Consider the following 20240-nt stretch of genomic DNA (forward strand, 5'->3'; position numbering starts at 1 on the left):
TCTCTCTCTCTCTCTCACTCACCATGCTGAGTCAGTCATCACGTCACGTCCGTCAAAGGAGTAGATGGCTGTGGATGGGTTAAATGTACCTCCGTTCCCAGAGAAGATGGACATCCAACTACTGAACAACACCTCACCCTGAGTGGAGAGAATGATACAAGAAAACTGAATCATTTCCAAACTAGATGTGAGTAGTACATATACCATCTATTATGATGGCTGAGTGTAACTTTAAACCTTTAGGAACACAGTCTTACCCCTAAATAATGAAAAACCAATCAATGGTAAAAGTCCATTCCATAGAAGAAGAGTAGAAGTAAATGTGAACATAAAATTCTCCTCACCCTGAGATTAACCACAGGCATGTCAGTGCGGTCCGCCTTCCTCACGATGGTTGCCAGGTCCTGGAGGTGGGAGGACAGGAAGGCCCGGTAGGTGGCTGTCAGCCCCATGGAGCGTGCCTGCTGGTAGCACTGGAAGTCTGCGCCCCGGATCCCACGCATGTCCCCTTTTAGCGGGGCGTTCAGTGCCACCAGATGGAGCTGGGACAGAGGAAAACACAACAAATCAGACACATTATCCACCACTGCCAGGTAATGTTAAATATGTGGGATAGGTGTGTGTAAAGGTGTGTTTGTTACACTCACCCCAGGCACAGCGTTGAAGGTCTGTGGTAGAACATTATAGCTGGGCTGATATCCTCGATTGCCCTCTTGAAGCTCCTATTGAACAAACACATTAATTAGTATGTTGAGTTGTAAATGTGTTTCCAGAGATGTATGCATTACTCCAGACAGTCTAGAGCACAGCTGGATCGAGTCTTATTAGGTTTGGTATTGTCTGTTTCCTGCTGTGGCTCTTCTGTGTGTGTATGTGTGTGTGTGTGAGAACCTGGCTGTGGACCCTGTGGGGTCTGCTCCATTCTGCAGGTCTGCTGAGGGCCTGAGACGCTGCTGAGGACGAAGGTCCGCTCTGGATCAACTCTCCGAGCTGAAATGGGAACACACGCGTACACAGTTGATTTCACCAGTCAAATGTGCTCTCATTATATTAAATGGCACTTTAGATGATGACACAAATGTGACAAGGAGTAAACTCAAAGTTAATAAAGCTCTTCATATTCAGAGCTTGTAAAGCTTGTGAAAATTCAACGTCTCATGTACACTGATGATAAATGACAGGTGATACAGAGGAGGATCAGCACAGCCAACCTGGATCTTGCGCCAGCCGTTGCGCGTTCTGATATATAACTCTCCTCCCTTCTCAGACACGTAGACCAAGGTTCCCTCTGCAGCGCGGTGAGTCTCTCTGCTCAGAGCGTGGGCCGTCTTATAGGTGGTCACCTGAATGTACACAGCATCACAGCATCAGTGCTGTGCCTTCAGGACACTTTGGCAAATCATGGTAGAATGAGGTAAACAATGTCACTAGACAAGGGACCAGGGGTAAAGTGCCTAGCTCAACGGCAGGTATCTTACCGGGTTGGCATATCCTGGAGATCCTGGTGGGCCAGGAGGACCGGGAGGTCCGGGGATACTGACAGCTGATGATGACACATCAGAAATACATTTAACAGATACAAGACAGTCATGTGGTCTATAACTTTTATGGATCTAAGTCTCTGCGTCTCTCTCGCATACCTGATCCATATGCAGGTGCTGGTCCTGGGGGTCCAGCAGGGCCTGGGGGCCCACGGGGACCGGGTCGTCCAAACCCGGGGGCTCCGGGCTGGCCCTGAGAACCAACAGGTCCTGGTGGACCCACAATGGACTCGCCTTTTGGACCCTGCAGGAGTGTATAAACAGACATTTATTTAGTATCTGCTTTTAAGTTTGAGCTGAATATTTTCACTCTCTGGTGCAGCTGAACTGAATGAATAACTACTAACTAATTATCAAACTGTTTTCAGGATGTGACTCACCACAAGTCCTGACCTCCCAGGTAGTCCTGGAGGACCAGGCGGACCACTGTCACCCTTCTCTCCCTTCTGACCTTGGTATCCTGCATCACCCCTAGCACCCTGAGAGATCCACAAGAGAAGAGACAAAGAAACCAGCATACAGAAGATCAGCCACACACCCTTTAAAGATAAGTTCAGGAGAATCCAGGAGCTTATTTCATTGTCAAAATTAAGTCCTCTCTTGGGTTTTTATCCTCTAAAACTTTATGCCTCTCTGTTTATAAAAAGCACAGCCTCCCCCATTATAGCAAGAGCCAATGAGAATTACATAAATTCATTCAGTAGTTTCTTAATGATAGCTCACCGTCTAAGTTGTAAAAACACAAGCATGAATGATCTGATAATCAGATCAGTCAGTGCTCAAGAGAACAGGCTTCCAAAATAAAACTTTCTTGGAACAACATTCATTCATTTCTGTGACCATTTTCAAGCAGCAGAGGTGTACAACATGGAAGCCAACAGTTGCCTGTTACACACTGAGCATGACTGAACAACAAAAGCCTTTATTTGGGCTCATGGTTCTGGCCACCTGATTGAATTAAGTCTCCACCGACTCTTAAGAGAAATAGCTGTCTCTTCAGATGCTTAATGCTCCGCTATGTTTACCAGGTAGTCGCTTTCTTTGTCAGTACAGTGGCTAATAGCTGAAAGAAGCTGCTTGCTGTTGGTTAGAACAGCGAGAGTGAACCAAAACGGTAAAGAAGTGGGCCCTAAACCCAAAAGAATGAGCGCAGAGGCACCAACACTGAGGTGAACTGCAACTCCATTGTTCAGTGCACCTTTAACATGACATGTTGCTGCTGTTTTAAGCAACAAATCAGTACTTACCACAATTCCATCTGGAAACCCGGGCGCTGAGAAGAGAAATGACACGCCATAAATGTTACTGTTAAGTTTCTGCAGTCATTTATTATTTACAAAAATGTGTTTTTAAGTAAATCAGTTTAAATCAAATGGGTACCTAGGTGATAGAGGAAGTCAGTGGTAGTAAATGCTGTAAAGGTCTTACCAGGTTTGCCTGGCTCTCCAGGTACTCCCATATCTCCTTTGTCTCCTTTAGCACCCCCTGTCATTGACTCCTACACACAGAAACACGCACATGCATTAACATTACATGGATACCAGCATGTGATAGCAGACAAACACCAATGTTAAAATTGATCAAACTTGGGTTATAATTAAATAAGACAACAGTTAAATCAGCTCTGCAAAAACACCTGTTAAACACAAGGGATGCATGCTTTAGGCAGCAGCATGTACAGCCGTCTCTGGCTGTGGTGGTTAAAATACGACAGGTTAGGTAACAGGATTAGGTGTCTAAATGTCTTTACAAAATAGATCTTGGTTCAAAAATGAATTAATTTAAACTACTTTTTAATGGGGGAATGTGTTTTACAATAACTGTCAGTGCTTCCTGGAGAACCCTGCCAGACACCTGCCTGCTGCTGTTTTAAATTAAAATTGATACTAGTATGCGTCCTTACATCACACTAATAGCTGTCAGTAGCATTCTGCACATAGCTCAAGTGGAAAATGACATTTAGAAGGTGTTAACTTTATGATGGATGCAATCTGCTGTCGACAACCATCAAATCATGATGATTTGCACACATGATAAATGATGTCCTGTGGTATAGTTGATTATATTTTCAGGGCCTTGACACACTTCTACTACTTCTTCTGCTACTCCAGAAGACAGCTGGGGCAATCCCAGATTAGTCAAAAACTGTATATGTAAAATGAGGGCAACATGCTCCTAATAGATTATTAATATCAAATTGTTACTAACAAATGTACTGTAAATTATAGGACCACCTCCCCTGTTTGTCAAATAAATCACTGCAGCAGTTAAATGTGTGGTTGCTCACATATTCATGACAGTTGCTTTGAGACTTTCAACAATTAACAAGGCAATAAAATACATCATGAGATTTAAATGTATAAACCTGCAGTACAATACAAGCTCTTATACAATTATATTTCCCATCAAATTTCACATTTAACCCTCATTCTACAGACTGGGCTATCCACAGAATAGAATAGATAGAACTATTTATTAATTCAAAGTAGCACACACTATCAGGGCAGGTAGGGGCACTGTCATTGCCCCTACCCTGTCGAGATTTCCTTATGTGTCTATTTTAACTGTACTATCCTAAAAAAATAATTTGTTGTTTTTCTTCAGATGACATTATTATCAATATTAGTATTAATAACTAATAGTGTTTTGAGAAGAAATAAATTAACATTTTGGGGGTCCCCGAGGATCCCAGTGTTTGTATGTTAAATATGTTGGTAGGATGAGGGTTAAATGTTGGCACAGTTATATTGAACTTCACACAGTAACTGGTACTTTGATTTGAATTTGTGTATAGTCCCTGCAAAGAGCCCGCCACCAGTTTATCCGATTGGAATTCAGCCAAGTAGAAACTGCAGCGTCACCTTCAAACAGAACGCACACACCCAGCACTACGACAGACACCATTTCTATCTACAGGGGTGGAAGAAGTACTTAGATCTCTGGCTTAAGTAAAGGTAGCAATTTTAAAGTGTACAAATAACATTTAAAAAATAGTCCTGCATTCAAAGTACAGTAAAGTGTAAAGTATTCATTTAGCAAAATGACCCATTTTAGAATAATATAGATTACTGGATCACTTTAATGTTGCAGTTTATTAAGGTGGGGCTAATTTTGCATTACTGTATATGTATTGTGTAGCTTAACCGATAATAATGTGTCAGATTTTATTCTAAATAATAATATTCTAAATCTGCAAAGTAACTATTGAATCTATCAAATGGATGGAGTCGAGTAAAAATGATTAAATATTTCCCTCTGAAATGTAATCCAGTAGAAGTATAAAACAGGATAAAATGGAATTACTCAAGTACCTCAAAACTGTAGTATAGTACTTGATTAAATGTACTTAATTACTTACCACCACTGTCTACCAAGTGAAAGGCAGGCCAGAGTTTGATATATCTCACTTTAAATACAATCAATTAAGGAAATAGCTTTTCTTTGAAAGAAATACAAATGTAAAGCCTCTAATGGCCCACATTTTAGGAGTATATTCTCTATGAATTCCTTTTCTGAATTGATTGAACTGAAAAGTGATTCGGCACCAACTCTGATGTACATAGAGTAGAAGTAGTAGTTGATGAGTATCAACAATTTTCACCCAGCTTCCTCCTCCTGATATGATGGGGACAGTAAGGATAGACAAGGCAAGCAGGACTCAGACTCAGACCCCCCTTTGACCCCTGCCATTAACATTCATCCTGGGTGATGATGAAGACTAGATTTAACAAACTCACAGAACATCTTGGTGTAAATGAACCCAAGATGCAGCAAAAGATTGGAGCAGCCACATCAGGTGGCTAATGCATCTATATCTGGCAACTATTCTCAATACATTTTGTATGTAGATCCAATCAAAAATATGTGTCAGGTAGATAAGATAATGAAATCCATATCTAGATACAACCTGCATACAAGAGGAATGTTAACGCAGTGACAGGGGAGAGCCAGGAGGGGGGAGAGGAGAAAATGAAGGGAGGTAAAAGAGATGGGAGTGCTGTTTGTAGCCCAGACCAGAGAGCTGCCATGCTGCTACACCCACACACCAACAGAACCACCGGATGGTCCCATTTCAAACTGAAACAGACCAATCAGATGGTCCGACTCAGACTTACTCGTCCCTTTTTGCAGTGCGGTCTGGGGCGCACCGGAAACACTGTCTTTAAAATTCAAAGCAGAGCAGTGTAGTCAGACTAAAAGATTGCAACTGTTAGTTGGAATGAGGCAAATACTGTTCTGTAGATGATCTTTAAGGACAAAAAAACACAATCTGACTTCCAATGATACTGGTGCTACACAGACTGATACCTACAGATACACAGTTCTTTTTTAAAGCCAAAATATGTTTCAAATGATTCAGATGGCTCATAGAAATAGTGAAAAAACCCAAAGTCATATTTTTTTTAATTCTAGTACACAACGCTGCATTAAACATTTATAACACTCATTTTCTATGGTTACAATAATACAGATCATTCCAGGATTTCTACCATTGAAATTATTATTTTTTTGTTATCAATTGTTGTTTGTTTTTTTTCAAAAATGGGTAGGACAACTGAATTAAAATGCATTTTCATGATCAACATATATTTGTGAAACAGACTTTTAAATATTGGAATGTTAAGTGTTTATCATAAAACATTTAAGTTTATCATGATCAATGTCATCATCATCCCTGTCCACCAACTGAAAATGACAAATAGAAGAAATAAAAAGCCACAAAGGGAAACTTACTCCGCTCAGGCCAATAATTCTTCCTGGCAGTCCAGGTGGGCCCGGAGGACCTGGAGGTCCCTGAGACAGAGAGAGACAGTATTAGCACATGCCACATCTCATGTATCAGACAGACAGACAACACACAGCTCCAAAGTAAAGTGAAAAGGAACTTAAAGCTGCAGTAGGTAACTTTTATAAAAATAACTTTTGTCATATTTGTTGAAAATTTCACTACATCCTGACAGTAGTACATGAGACCTGTGAAAAAGTCAGGTTCCTCTGGCTCCTCCTAGTGCTCCTAATGGCATTGGCAAGAATCCACCGGGCCTGAATGAAAACAACTAATCAAGACCAAAAAAGATAGTTGATTGTTAAGTCTCACTCTCAGGTTGTCAAATACTGGCGCTTGGAATAAAACTCAACAATCACCTGTCTTCAGGCCTCCAACCTAAAATGTCTTTCTATCTTTATTTTCATAAAATGTACCTACTGCAGCTGTAAGGTACAATCAGTAATCCTAATGTAAACAAAAGTTTCCCCCCACCACCAAATATCTGTCTGAAATGGTCAAATAGATTACTGATTAGGGCTTTAACAACAGGAAAATCTTAGGTTTTTGCTTTTCTTCTTACTTGTACTCCGACAGAATCTCCTCTGTCCCCTTTTCTCCCAGGCACACCAGGTCGTCCCTGCAGAAAGAGAATGAAACACATGTGTTTTGTGCAGTGTGTAGTGCATAGCATGTAATAGATTATCCTCCATCGCTTATTTGTTTAATTACTCAGACATTATTTTAGAGATCAATCTTGATTAGAGAATCAGAATCTTAGGTTATGGGTGTGTGGAAGGTTCCTCACTTAAAAGCTACTTACAAATGAATAACTAAGATTTCTCTTAGCACTAAGAAGTACTGTACATGTCATTCCTGCATTGATTTTTGAGTACCAGTGCCTCAGTAAACTCTGTACCTACAAAGCAGATGTTCATATACTGACAAATATACACAAACAGGCACTCACTGGGCGACCGGGGAAGCCATATTCTCCTTTCTGTCCAGTTGGTCCAATTGGGCCCTGAAATAAACAGAAAGACAGTGATGTACACATTATTTATATTCCCTTACTTTCTCCCAGTAGTTCAAAACAATAAGAATAAAGAGGGTTGTGTATAGGCTGTCCATGGAACATGATTTTACAGATGATAAAACATTGGTAAATTATAAATTCATGTTCTATTTAATGTGAACTCACCATTAGTCCAGCAGGTCCAGTGAACCCACGGTCACCCTATGACATTACAGAGCAGTACAGGTTGAGATTTACATTCATGGCAGTAATGAACATGTTTTCAAAGACTAGTTTCTGTGGTTGTAGATTTAAATGACTTCTTTCTCCAGAATACTGTAACAGTCACCAATGCTAGATACTTCCTAAGTCCCGCCCCTTTTTGCTCCAATAACAGCCTCAGTCAGAACCTCAGTCAACATTCTCCTTTACTGTGTTTAGATATGCTATGAGCTCGACTCGTCTTAAGACAACCAAATCTGGAAGCAGTTAAAAGATAAAAGCGACATATACATATAGTCACAAGTTAGCTAATGTTAGCAAAATACTAGCTAACTAGCTAGCAAACTAACTTTAGCTTTCAGATGTAACAAGCTAACAATGAATTGATGTAGATTAGCTAGTGTGCATACAGAACCTGCTGATATACAGCTGTGCAGGTAGACTGCAGGTAGAGTTATGTGTGGTGTAAGGATTCAGGCTTTATTTATTGGAGGCATCATCTTACTGTCACTGACCACCGCAGCAGTCACTGAGTTATGTGTCAAATAGGTTCACTTGTGTGGTACCTTGCTGCCTTTGGGACCCTGGGGGCCTCTTGGTGCTGATAAGATGGAGCCATCAGCAGCAATGGTCACCCCCGGCTCTCCCTTTTCTCCCTGTTAATGCAAAGAAAGAGACATTGAATGTTTATATTTTTCTGCATATACAGTGGGGCCTCCTTGTCTCAACTGTTACAGTTCAATAACATTTATTTTGTTTTTAGAAGTGACATATATTTGTTAAAATCATTATAAGCATTCAGACTTCACTCTGGGGTCTAGTTCTCACCTTGAACCCTGCTGGCCCCTGGGTACCAGGAGGGCCCACGTCTCCCTTTGGTCCCCTGGGGCCCTGAGGAGGGATGAAACAGTAGTGAGAAAGAGTTTTGCGAGGATGATAGCATTTTAGGAGGAAGGCTGTGGAGCTTGTAAATTCTACAGTCAATTTTTCACAATTCCATTCAAATAACCTAAAAGGAAAAAACACCTTCCTTCACAATAACATTTGCAGCACTGTGGGTACCTACCCTGTTTAGCCCAAAGATAGCAAAAGCAAAATTGGGAGAAAAAAAAGTTACATTGCTTTCAAATAACTGTTGCATCTTTACTGTAAACTGTAAAATCTTCATGTACACACTTCTCTCACTTCTCAGTCTACAGGTGATACAAATGCTTAGCATAAGGTTGTATTGCAAAATGCTCTTACAGGAAATCCAGCTCTGCCAGGCAAGCCTTCAGGGCCCTGCAACACGCAGACACAACACACACATACATACACACATACACACATGCATGCATGCACAGACATGAACACAAATGCAAGCAAAAGCAGAGGGGCTCGGTTAATGATCTTTTCTGACAAAGGCAGGAATTACATGCTCATACACAGCATCATCGAACACAACTGCAGCCAAAGCACTTCCAAAATGCACTGATGATGCTACAGTAAAGTATATTTGGAGTGATACAAGGGTTATATTGCTATATCGTAGGTACAATTACAGTAAAATGTTATAGTATTGTAAAAGACATTGTCACTTTGCAATAATAGCTTAGTGTTACGCACCATGGGCCCTGGTGGTCCTCTGATCTCTGTGAAGTTGAAGATACCATCTGTAACATTGAGAAGCAGCTGCACACAGAATATGTGATGAGTAAGTTTGGGGACTGTTAGAATGTTTTACATATTCAGAGATTTGTAGAATTATCCAGTAAATGGGGCTTCCTGTGGCATTGCAGGAAAAAACTTTCCCCAAATCTGAGAATGTCCCTGTGAGTTGTAAGGTAACACAAAAGAATTTCAGAAAAATGTGTGTCTTTAGTGTGTGTGTGTATATGTGCGTGCGTACATCTTGCAGATTAATCAGAGATCCAGGAGGTCCAGGAAGCCCAGGTGGTCCTGGTATACTCAGTCCATCAGCGCCTCGATCACCCTTCAGAACACAAAACAGAGATGTGTTAGTCCTTTATCAAAATTATAATAAAAACAAAAATTGGACCATCTGGCTTGGAAGGAAGCCTACCTGATAAATAAAAGTCCCAAATTCACTCTTTTAGCTCTGTACTCATGAGGCAAATATCTGGCTCTTTAGCTGCTAAATGCTCCACTATGTTCACAGCTACTCACTAACTGTTCTCTGAAAGCAGCTGCCTGCTGTGGCTGAAAACAATGCTATGGGCAGCTGAACGATGAACACTATAACCCGCCCCTTTCACATTGTAATTTGGTACATTGTTATTACAAAAATGTCGAATATAGCCGCTAAACATCCAGCTATCACACTGTGCGGACTGCATTAGTCAGATATTATTATTCACACATTATGTTTGTTGCAGACCCACCTTCGGTCCTGGACTGCCCTTTTCTCCTTTGGCCCCCTGATTGTAGTGTAAAGACAAATAAAAAGTAATTAATGTGTCAGTTCAATAATGTCTTTCACATATTATCACACTCTTTGTGAACAGTGTAGCCAGTTCATTGCTGTAACGTACCAGGCAGGATACACCATACAAATATTCACCAGTTCAAAGACAGCTTACAAATACAGTAGATTTACAAATGAATGGATGTCACTCTTGTTACCTTCCTTGCCACATTCAAGGCGTTTATGGTGTCATTCCCATATGGCATTCCTGATTCTGTACTACTGCTACTGTGTGTACTGTGTTGGAAGCTAGCTCGCTGTTTACAACTGCTTCTAGTTTTGCTTCTAGTAGTTTTTGCTTCTATCTTCTAGCTGGACATCTAATCTGAATGCACAGAAATTAAAGTGATGTCTTAAATCCTAAAACAGTAAACCCAGTTTTCCAAAAGCATAATTACAGAATTTGTAATTATAATCCCCATTACTGCCAACACTGATTGGAACCATCATTGTTGTCTGTAAGAAAAAAGTGTTTCCAAATGACCACTACACATTTAAATGCTTAAATGTAAATTACTGCCTTAACATTTGTGACCTTCTATTTTCATTACCACAACCAGTGATTCTAAAGTGTGCAGGATACGTTTGAGTTAATCACACATGACATTTCCATATCTGTCCACATCATCAGTTTATTTGAAACATTTGTCAAACCTTGTTCAGGTCTAAGAGTGAACAAACTACTTTGGAGCCAATAATTGCAAATCATATGCACATTTGTTGTGTAAACACCTGCTACTTACCCTAGCTCCTGGTAGTCCAGCAGGACCCTGAAGACCCTCTGGCCCTGGGTCCCCTGGCTCACCCTGCAGTCCCACCCAGCATAGACAGAGACACAAAGGTTGAACAGAGCACAAGTGATTTCACTGTTTCTCGTGTTTTTTTTATAGTAATTTTTGGGGCTTTTATTCCTTTATGATAGTGGACAGCCAAAGATAGACAGGAAAGGGGTGCAGAGGAGAGGGGGATGACATGCAGCAAAGGGCCACAGGTCGGATCCGAACCCTGGGCCGCTGCAGCAAGGACTCGGTATATGGGTCGCCAGCTCTACCCACTGAGCTAACGGGGCGCCCACTGTTTCACATGTTTAACTTGGGTTGCATACATAGTATGTAGTCTATTTGTTAGTCATTTTAAATTTAAATATTTGATTCTTTCATAATTCATGAGAAATACTTTTCATGGACATCTTTCACTGTTTGTCTCAGTGCTCTATTTGACATAGAAATCTAAAGCAGCCCATTCATCAGCTTAGAATCAGTTTACCTTTACGGAGAGCCCTGGAGCCCCTGTGGCTCCGTCCTCACCCTGTGGAAAACATAAGAGCATCTTCAACTACTGAGCAAGAAGTAGCGTTAAAAAGCAAGGGCACATCACTCTCAGAGGAATCATACAGACTGTATGCTATAGTAGTTAGTGTTATTTTCAATTAGCTAATAATAATGTGTACATTTAATGGATTTTAATAAATGTATTACCTTAGGTCCCTGTGGACCAGGTAGGCCGGGGGGTCCCTGGAACAAAAACAAAACAGAAAACCTTACTATATATAAAACAATATACACAGTCTACATAAAGCACACACACTCTTGCACCGACCTGTGGGCCTTTGCCTCCAGCTCCAATGAGCATGTCACTCTTCCCAGATCCCTCCATATCCTGAAAATGTAAAGGCACATGTTACGGACTGAACTGAAATCTTGTAGATCCATGTGGGGAGGAAGGTTTCCTTTGCTCCTTTGAGTCACCTCCACAAAGAACTTGGTTCCTGGAGGTCCGGGGGGGCCAGGTGGTCCTGGGGGACCTGATGAGCCTCTCTTGCCCTGTGGACCAGTAGGCCCTGGTGGCCCTGAGGGCCCTGCTGTACCCACTGTCCCACATTCACCCTGCAGTGATAAAGAGAAATGGGAAATTAGTTTTCGCAAAAAAAACGCCTTGTTAACTCAGACTTTCCTTTTTCCAAACTAAAATACAACCAGAAACATGTTTAATATAGGAAATAAAATACAAAAGCACATTGTGTGCAGCTAGCTTTTTTGGCTGTTGAGTGGTATTTTACCTTTGGTCCAGATGGCCCAGGTAACCCTTGGTCACCCTAAAGATGTAAAGATGTAAAGAAGGAAGAAATAAAATAAATATTAGTTCTGGAGTAAGCAATGGTGGGCCGTATAAGATCAATAGAAATAGAGGCAGTCCATATATGATGGAACATGGGCATCAAACCAGCTGTATGTATAGTAGGCTATAGAATATTATCAGTAAGCCGTTTGTAATCAGCTTTAGCTCCTCATTAACCTTGTGAGGCTGGACTTGCGAGCTCACAAGAGAATCCATCTTACCATGCACTTGTGTCTGATCCACAGTGGTACCGGATCAATCAGCATCCCATGAGGAACTACTGGCAGCTACAGCATGATCTACAGGTGTGGTTTAACGCTCGGTGTGTGTGTGAGAAGTGACTGTTTACTCGAACAATAATAGCAGCTGATAAAGCAGTTAGCGTATATGCTTTATCTTAATGGAAAAGATGTTTCAGGCAAAACAGGGATGGACTATGTGATTTTGATATTGCCCTCTGAGGCCAGGACACAATCCATCTTGATGATCATACCTTCTCTCCCACAGCTCCAGGTAGACCTGGAGCCCCATCTCTTCCTGCTAGGCCCTGGACACACAAATACAGACAGACACAAGTAGACGTAGACAAAAAACTGTGATAAGTCATGAGAATATGCTAGTATAGAAAAACAATAGCAATATGATGCTAAGCTGTTTGTTGACCCTTTAGCCATTCCAACAGGGACCAACGCCAAATCCAAAGGTGACGATTAGTCACTTTAAAAGGAATACTCTAATTTTTGGGACACTGAAAGTCTGACGTTAAGTTGTAAGATTATCCATGCCAACATTTTTCTGATTGAACGCAAGATCATTAACCTCCCATCATGCTCACACTAGTATGGATGTGTGATTGTTGATTAGTGTCACTTTCAAGTAAGACCAACTGTGTTGTGGTATCACATATTAGTTATTATTTTACCAACTGACAGACACAAAACTGACTTTTTTAAATTTAAATGTACTGCTTATTGCTCATATTGCTTACTGTCAATCAGCTGAGATGTAGCATGAAACAGTGAAGTCAGCAACCTTAGAGGCAGGGATGATTTTGTCGTCTGTTTTCTGGAACTGAACTTATTAAAAATTAGAGTATTCCTTGTAGAAGTAAGCAGCATCAGACCAAAGTACAGCAATATTACTGTACAATGTTTTTGTACCAACTGAGAAACACAGTGTACCAGAGGCCTGTACCAAGGCACACTGAAATAATGACTGCTGACACATTGCTCATAGATCATTGGCTTGGTCTTTCTAAATCATTACTCAGTGGTTCTCAACCTTTTTCCTTAAGGGACTCTTTTACTGTCACTGAGTAAACTGATGACCCTAAGTGACATATTTTATGGATATTTCACATTATTTTCAATGAATAACACAATTTTGAGCTGATTTATTATTATTATTTCCATTAATTATCTGTCTGTATTATGTATTTTGAAATCATGCATACTTAATAGGCTTCTTTTGGAAAGATTGAGTGTTTTCTTCTGTGTACTTTTCTAATTCAGGACAAGGCTGTTTAGCAGAGAGTGAAGGCTCTGTGAATATAGCTTGTGTTCAGGTCTTCACAGTGCCCTTATCTTGTGAGATTCAAGTTTATATCTTAAATAATATAAAAATAACAATTTCGTTTAGTTTTCTTGACAGAAATAACTTAGATGCTGAGATATAGGACAAGTGTATATTTAATTTAAAAAAAGGTTTCTCACACGCCTTAAAATCAAGAATCTGTGAAGCTTTGGTGACCCCTAGTGAGGACCCCCAGGTTGGGAAATGAAGCTAGTAATAAGTTATAAATAAATAATAAAATATGTAATAAATGAACTAACTGAGTTTGGCAAAATGGGAGCATTTCAGTATGCCTTGGTACTTTGCATTGACTGAAACAGGCAATGTACAGCAATATACAACAAGAGACCATAAAGTAGATGAGTGAAAAGGCAGATTTGCTCCATTACCATGTTGTATGACAGAAGCAAAATGGCAGCTCAAGCTGAGGTTATACAGCAAGTCTGAGGTCAGCTCCCTTTAGTTCATTCACTTTACCATGAAATGTTTCAGTTAATGACAACATTTGAACTGAAAGTAGATGAACTGAAAGTAACTGACAAGCGCGCGCACACACACACACACACAGCACTTCAGCCAGCTAGGTAACAGTAACATTTGCAGTTTAGCCTGCTGCCAGCCAGCAATTAAGACAACATGGTTGGAGATAATGTACAGTCATTAGCCTGAGCATTAGGGAAAAGAGCTACAGTCTTTACCACTTGTGTCACTGTTTTAACGATATTAAAGCACAGCTGATATGAATAAAACACTGTGATTGTCTCAGATTAACATTTAATATTTTTCAAATATGTAGAGGAGACTTACACTTCCTCAATACTAAGGCTCTGGACTGTAATTCTGCCTTTTAATTGTTTGCTGGTTAACCCGGCAAACCAGGACAATATACCTCGCCTGAACCCCAAGCAGACCCAAAGTCAAACCCAGAAGCAGAGGCAAAACTGGATTCAGAACTGAACACAGAGCCGAAGCCTGAGCTGAGGTCAGAGGACAACTCTGAGCTCAAACCTGAGCCATCAGACCCCGAACCACTAAACAAATCCTCAAACATCTGCAACAGAGCGGGGAGGAGAGGAAGAGGTGGCAGGAGGTGGAAAAGAACAATGAGGATGGGGGAAGAAACAAACTAAAGGTAAATTTTAATTGAAAATAGGGACAACTAAATTTGAATAAAAGCAGAGACTGAAAAGGTGGAGGAGACAATAGACACACACATAATCATAACAAAGACAGAAATACAGCAACACCACAAGTAAAACATAAAGGGAAAGGCAATACACACATCATTCAAATGTCAGTGTCATTGATTTTTTTTTTTTTACAGTATGCAAACCTTCCAACAGCTTTTATTTATGCTTTTCATTTCCTATGCCTTCAATCTGTATTGTAATCATTGTGTAATTGTGGCTGCTCTTTCTAAGTGAATATAGACTTGACAGCTGATGGATGCTCAGAACCAGTCAGTGTAATATTTAGCCTCACAATTATCTAATGCATGTACACCCAGACATGTATAGCCAATGCTGTGCTCACATTATATAAACATATTAAAACATTATCATTATCATAAATTAATTTAAAGTTAAATACTATATGTCTTTTATTCGGGTAACTTACTGGTAGACCAGGTTTGCCTGGGAGCCCGTCTGTGCCAGGGGCACCGGGTGGTCCTGCATTCCATACAGTAAAGCCTTCGGCTGTGTCAGATGATGACAGGTTGGGTCCAGGGGGGCCAGGCGGTCCTGGAGGCCCTGGTACACCAGGAGGGCCCTGGTGGAAAAGGAATTTGTATTTTTTGCACCATGTAATTATTTACTATCAGACAAACCCATCTCTCTCTGCAGCCCTTCTCTTACCCTGATGAGTTCAGTGTCACTGTCCAGGTCCTCAAACCCAGAACCCAGGGCATCTGCTCCATACTGTAAGACAGATAAAAACAATACATACACGCAGATGTTTGTGATGCTTCACTTGACCCTCATCTACATTTAGTACGTGTTCATTTCATCACTAAAAAATGCAAGCATAATATGATGAGTGCATGCTATGTGTACAAACAAAAATACATAATAAGACCATAAACTGTGATACTCACTGGTACACTGCGTGATCTGGGGGGTCCAGGAGGCCCAGGGAGTCCGGGAGGGCCTGGTAAACCAACTCCTTGGTCTCCCTGTACAGAGGGAAAGCAGAAGGAAGATCTGTCTTTTGCAGTACATTTGGTGATAAAATAAAAGTGAATATCTTTTGAATGAAGAGCTAACCACTTGTAATAGGTTTGTCAGTGTGACCATTTTAAACATACCTTCTCTCCTTTAGCTCCAGCTTCTCCATCCAAACCTGAAAAACCTTGAGATCCTTTCTGACCCTGGATGTAAAAACACACTTCAGTCATGTGATATAAAGCAGAGCAAAGAAGAAAGAGAGAACTGAAGAGATAAATAACTTACTGGATCTCCCTTTTCACCCTTGATCCCCTGTGATGATAGAAGGACTTGGGATTAGTGCTAAAGGTTCTGAACTCAGAGATTTATAAAATGATGGCAACACAAAAACCCACACACCTTCTGTCCATCTCTCCCTGGCAGTCCTGGGGATCCAGGGATTCCTGGCGGCCCTTGTGTCCCTCTTGGTCCAGGCTGAGTTTTCCCAGGCAGAGGGGTGGGGCCTGGTGGGCCAGGTGGGCCTCTGGGTCCAGGATCTCCACGCTCTCCTTTTAACCCATGCCTGACATGACCCTGGAAATTCAAATAAAACTTATGTATGATTTATTTGTGTAAAGAACACAGACATTTGTCCAGAATATCTGAAATATATTTGGTACTTAAATAATATTATTATAATAATATTTGAAGTAACAGGTCTGAACTTACATCTCCTGACCTCTCCCCTGGCTCCTCTGTCTGGTGTGGCCCTGTGGATATAGCATATGACATCACCAACAGGTTTGACCAATCAGATTCTTACGTATGAGGTAACACTGGCCATACTGTAACTTGTAATGTGCTGTAACAGATGATTTTAGACAATCACAGAGCCAAATAGCCAAATATTGCTTCAAGTACTTATTAGCTGATGCTGGTACTATAATACTTGCTGCATCTTATTGCATGTTGCTGCTTTAAAAAAAAAATGTCATCATCTGCTTCTATCAGGATGAACTAAGTAATTACAACTGTAGGAACTGGCTTTTTGATCTTCATTTAAAGCTGCAGTAGGTAATTTTTCTAAAAGTAATTTTTTGTCATATTTGCTGAAACTTTCACTATATACCGACAGTAGTACATGAAACAGATATTCTGTGAAAAAATCAGGTTCCTCTTGCTCATCCTAGTGCTGCTAAGAGTATTTGCAAGAATCCCCTGGGGCGAACAAGCCAGAGGAACCTGTCCTTTTTTCTTTTCTTTTTTTTTCCTTTTTTTTTTTTAACATATTATCTGTCTCATATACCACAACAACGCAAAATTGAGAAAAAGTTAATTTTATAAAAAATCACCTACTGCAGCATGAACTAGTATAATGATCTTTTTGTAGCATCACTGTAGTAGAGCTGCAATGTGCCTTGCTTAAAGGTAGAGCTCACCCCAAAATAAAAAATGTGTCTGAAATGCTATTTATCCATCTAGATTGATTTGGTGCGAGTTGGAGAGTTTTGGTGATATCAGCCGTAGATATCTCAACCATAATGGAACCGGATGGCACTCAGCTTGTGGAGCTCAAATGCCAAAAAAAAGACATTTTAAACCTCAGCAGCAATGTCTGTTTCCAGAAAAAATTCTACAACCAATATCTCCACAAAAAAAAACTCATGCCAAAATAATCTAAATGGATAAATAGTGCTACAGGTAAGAGGAAAAATATGTATTTTTAATTTTGGGGTGAACTGTCCCTTTAAGAGTACCTTGCTAGAGCCAAAGAAGGTGAGCTACTCTTTCATTTCCTCGACCCAGATACTAGCCCTGACATCAAAAGGATCACAAGCCTGCTTCTCTAAGCTTTAGGCCCCTGTTGAAGTAGCTAATGAAAACATTAAGTACAGATAGATACAGTAGGAATTGTTCTTTGCCCTGATGTAGATCATTTAGTATAAAATCTATGGACACTGCCAAGGAACTGTAAGTACAGTAAGTGTGTTTGCTATACACACTGATAAAATCATAGAGGTTCCATTATCTCCTAAAGAAGAACACAGAAAAACTGAGGTTCATTCTGACCTCTCAGTATGTCACTGGCCTCTGTGGGGGTCTGGTGACCGGAGTACTCATCAAGCTCCACCTCTGGAGCCTCGGTGGGTGGAGCTCTGACTGGAACACTGTCCTCCTCCTCAAAGAAATCAAGAAGATGAGTGGGTTAATGGGTCACGCACGTTTAAGGGTTCCCACTCTTTTTAAGAAATCATTATCCAGGATCTTTCTTGACAATACAGGACAGCACTTTCTCACAAACGATCATATAATTTCATTAGGCTTAATATTGATGCCTTTAACCCAGGTTCATCACAGCGTTTAAGGGACACTTGTGTTAGCTCACTTTTCACTATATTTTTCTGCAGCATCTACAGTGATTTGACTACAGATTACTACAGTTTCCTCTAACCCAGGTTTACGTAGGGGATCTGAGTGATGGGCTAAAAAACAATTCAAATTTTCCAAGACAACATAGATTACTTCCAGGATATTTGGCCATTTTAATTCAATTTCCAGGAGTGTCCATGTTTGAAAATGCTGAATTCAAAGTACAGAATCTAAAAATATCAAATCATTTGACATTGTCTGTGCTATTTATCAACACTGTTGCTGCTGAACGTCTCCAGACCAGAGAGAAAGCATCTACACTACCATGACTCTAATATCTGGTAACATCTATCCAGCTTCTCTAGGACTGTTTCCTTTGAAGCTTCAAAGTCACTGTTGATTATGGGATGTTTGGGGTCAGACTGACTTCCTGGTTGTGGGAGAATAAAACATGGCAACGGAACAAAGAAGAAACGCACACACAAACTGCTGTTTTAGGGTTAATAAGCAAAGGGGTGTGTATCAAACACAGCAGTAGACACAACAAGCTGACACACACGCACATACCCTAACAGACTAAATGCATACATCCATCCAGTACATCTCTTTTTCAGGATCACCATATTCTTTCAACTGGCAAAGGAACCACAACTTTCCTGCACTTCATCTCAGCAAACCTACCCGTTCTGTGCCATGTTTCCTCTCCTGTGTGTTCTTCACCATTTCCTCCTCTGTCTCTCTGTCATCCAGAGCATCGTCTCCACTGGTGTATCCTGAGGCCTTTATCAAATATCACAGTATGCAAGTAAGCTGCAAATATTCAATGTAGGAATTGTAACATACACAGAGGGCAGGAAAAAACATCAGGTTGTCAGATTACTGCTGAAGTGTAAGAGGACCATTTATGCTGAGTAAAACAGTTGACCACTAGGGGGTACTGTTGATTCATGTGTATGTTATTTCTCTATTATCACTATCAAAAAATCCAGTTTTGTCTTTAACAGTGGGTTCCTGTGTGTGTATGTGTGTGTTTCTCACATAGGGATCGTCGTCCTCACACTGCTCCTCAGCTGCTCTGGGATCATCTTTTATCACCAGCTGCTGAATGGATCCCTGGAGAGAGAGGGAGCGAGAGAGAGAGTCCTCTGAAAAACCTTGGGTGGGTTATACAGGTATAATGCATACACTGAACTATCATCTTAATCTAGAAAGTAACTGAGTTAATATACTTAAGTACTGTGTCTTAGGAGAAATTGAGGTACTTTACTTGAGTCTTTTTTGTTTTCATGCCACTTTCTATTTCTACTTCACTACATATTGGGAGATATTTTTTTACTTCATTACATTTATCAGCTTTAGTTACTAGTTACTTTTATTTTCACACAGAACACACACTAAGAATGTATAAAATCATGTAGTAATGTGTTTTAAAATAAAGACACAACAGTAAAGTGGAAACTATTAGTCAGTAAGTCCATTTTGATAACTGTACAAAACAGTTCATGGTTGCAGCTAAAAATGTGAGGATTCTCTGTTTTCCCCTTGAATCATTTAAGTAATGTAAAGTAAATTTATTTGTAATAATTTTGAGGTTTACAACATGAACAAAAAAAACATACATACGTTAACTTGAATGTGAATGTGTTACTTTGGGTTCTGGGTAATTCTGATGGCATTTCTCACTGTGCAAACCAAACAATCAATCAATCTGATTAATGGAGAAAATAATCAGCAGATGATTCCATAATCCATAAAAATTAGTTGCAGTCGTATCGTCGGGGAGAGTTTAAATAGACAAGAACTTTGTTTCCATTCAGTTGCTGTCATCAAGAACACATCTCTAAAGCAGTGGTTTTCAAACTGGTGGGCAAAGAGCCACTGCAGGGTGGGCATTGGTGACCAGAGGGAAGAATGCCAAAGGCACACCCAAAGATGCATGAAAGTGATTAATGCGGTATATAAACATAAACAACCAAAAGTGCTGTAATGAAATAAATTATTTGGCTCTTATTTGGCTCTAAACACAGGA

General features: G+C 40.3%; 1 protein-coding gene across 1 annotated transcript in view; it reads right to left on the reverse strand.

Annotated features, from left to right (window-relative positions):
• Positions 1 to 18: 18 nt before the first annotated feature.
• The window catches only part of col15a1b (collagen, type XV, alpha 1b), a 46795-nt gene continuing 26573 nt past the window's right edge, over positions 19 to 20240 (reverse strand). The window contains exons 6-43 of the mRNA XM_035670224.1: positions 19250 to 19324; positions 18893 to 18991; positions 17912 to 18020; positions 16571 to 16611; positions 16262 to 16435; positions 16148 to 16174; positions 16003 to 16065; positions 15793 to 15870; positions 15554 to 15616; positions 15315 to 15467; positions 12619 to 12672; positions 12067 to 12102; positions 11756 to 11893; positions 11607 to 11666; positions 11486 to 11521; positions 11274 to 11315; positions 10751 to 10813; positions 9925 to 9960; positions 9432 to 9515; positions 9149 to 9214; positions 8789 to 8824; positions 8372 to 8434; positions 8110 to 8199; positions 7508 to 7543; positions 7277 to 7330; positions 6890 to 6946; positions 6276 to 6335; positions 5657 to 5701; positions 2970 to 3039; positions 2789 to 2814; positions 1922 to 2020; positions 1641 to 1785; positions 1479 to 1543; positions 1212 to 1343; positions 892 to 990; positions 648 to 722; positions 345 to 542; positions 19 to 138 (exon numbers count right to left, since the gene is read on the reverse strand). Coding sequence (XP_035526117.1) covers positions 19 to 138; positions 345 to 542; positions 648 to 722; positions 892 to 990; positions 1212 to 1343; positions 1479 to 1543; positions 1641 to 1785; positions 1922 to 2020; positions 2789 to 2814; positions 2970 to 3039; positions 5657 to 5701; positions 6276 to 6335; positions 6890 to 6946; positions 7277 to 7330; positions 7508 to 7543; positions 8110 to 8199; positions 8372 to 8434; positions 8789 to 8824; positions 9149 to 9214; positions 9432 to 9515; positions 9925 to 9960; positions 10751 to 10813; positions 11274 to 11315; positions 11486 to 11521; positions 11607 to 11666; positions 11756 to 11893; positions 12067 to 12102; positions 12619 to 12672; positions 15315 to 15467; positions 15554 to 15616; positions 15793 to 15870; positions 16003 to 16065; positions 16148 to 16174; positions 16262 to 16435; positions 16571 to 16611; positions 17912 to 18020; positions 18893 to 18991; positions 19250 to 19324 — 2967 coding nt within the window. The remainder of the gene's footprint in view (positions 139 to 344; positions 543 to 647; positions 723 to 891; positions 991 to 1211; positions 1344 to 1478; positions 1544 to 1640; positions 1786 to 1921; positions 2021 to 2788; positions 2815 to 2969; positions 3040 to 5656; positions 5702 to 6275; positions 6336 to 6889; positions 6947 to 7276; positions 7331 to 7507; positions 7544 to 8109; positions 8200 to 8371; positions 8435 to 8788; positions 8825 to 9148; positions 9215 to 9431; positions 9516 to 9924; positions 9961 to 10750; positions 10814 to 11273; positions 11316 to 11485; positions 11522 to 11606; positions 11667 to 11755; positions 11894 to 12066; positions 12103 to 12618; positions 12673 to 15314; positions 15468 to 15553; positions 15617 to 15792; positions 15871 to 16002; positions 16066 to 16147; positions 16175 to 16261; positions 16436 to 16570; positions 16612 to 17911; positions 18021 to 18892; positions 18992 to 19249; positions 19325 to 20240) is intronic.

Source organism: Morone saxatilis, unplaced genomic scaffold, assembly GCF_004916995.1.
Source record: "Morone saxatilis isolate NCDOM2014 unplaced genomic scaffold, NCSU_SB_2.0 Contig23, whole genome shotgun sequence".
Taxonomy (NCBI): domain Eukaryota; kingdom Metazoa; phylum Chordata; class Actinopteri; family Moronidae; genus Morone; species Morone saxatilis.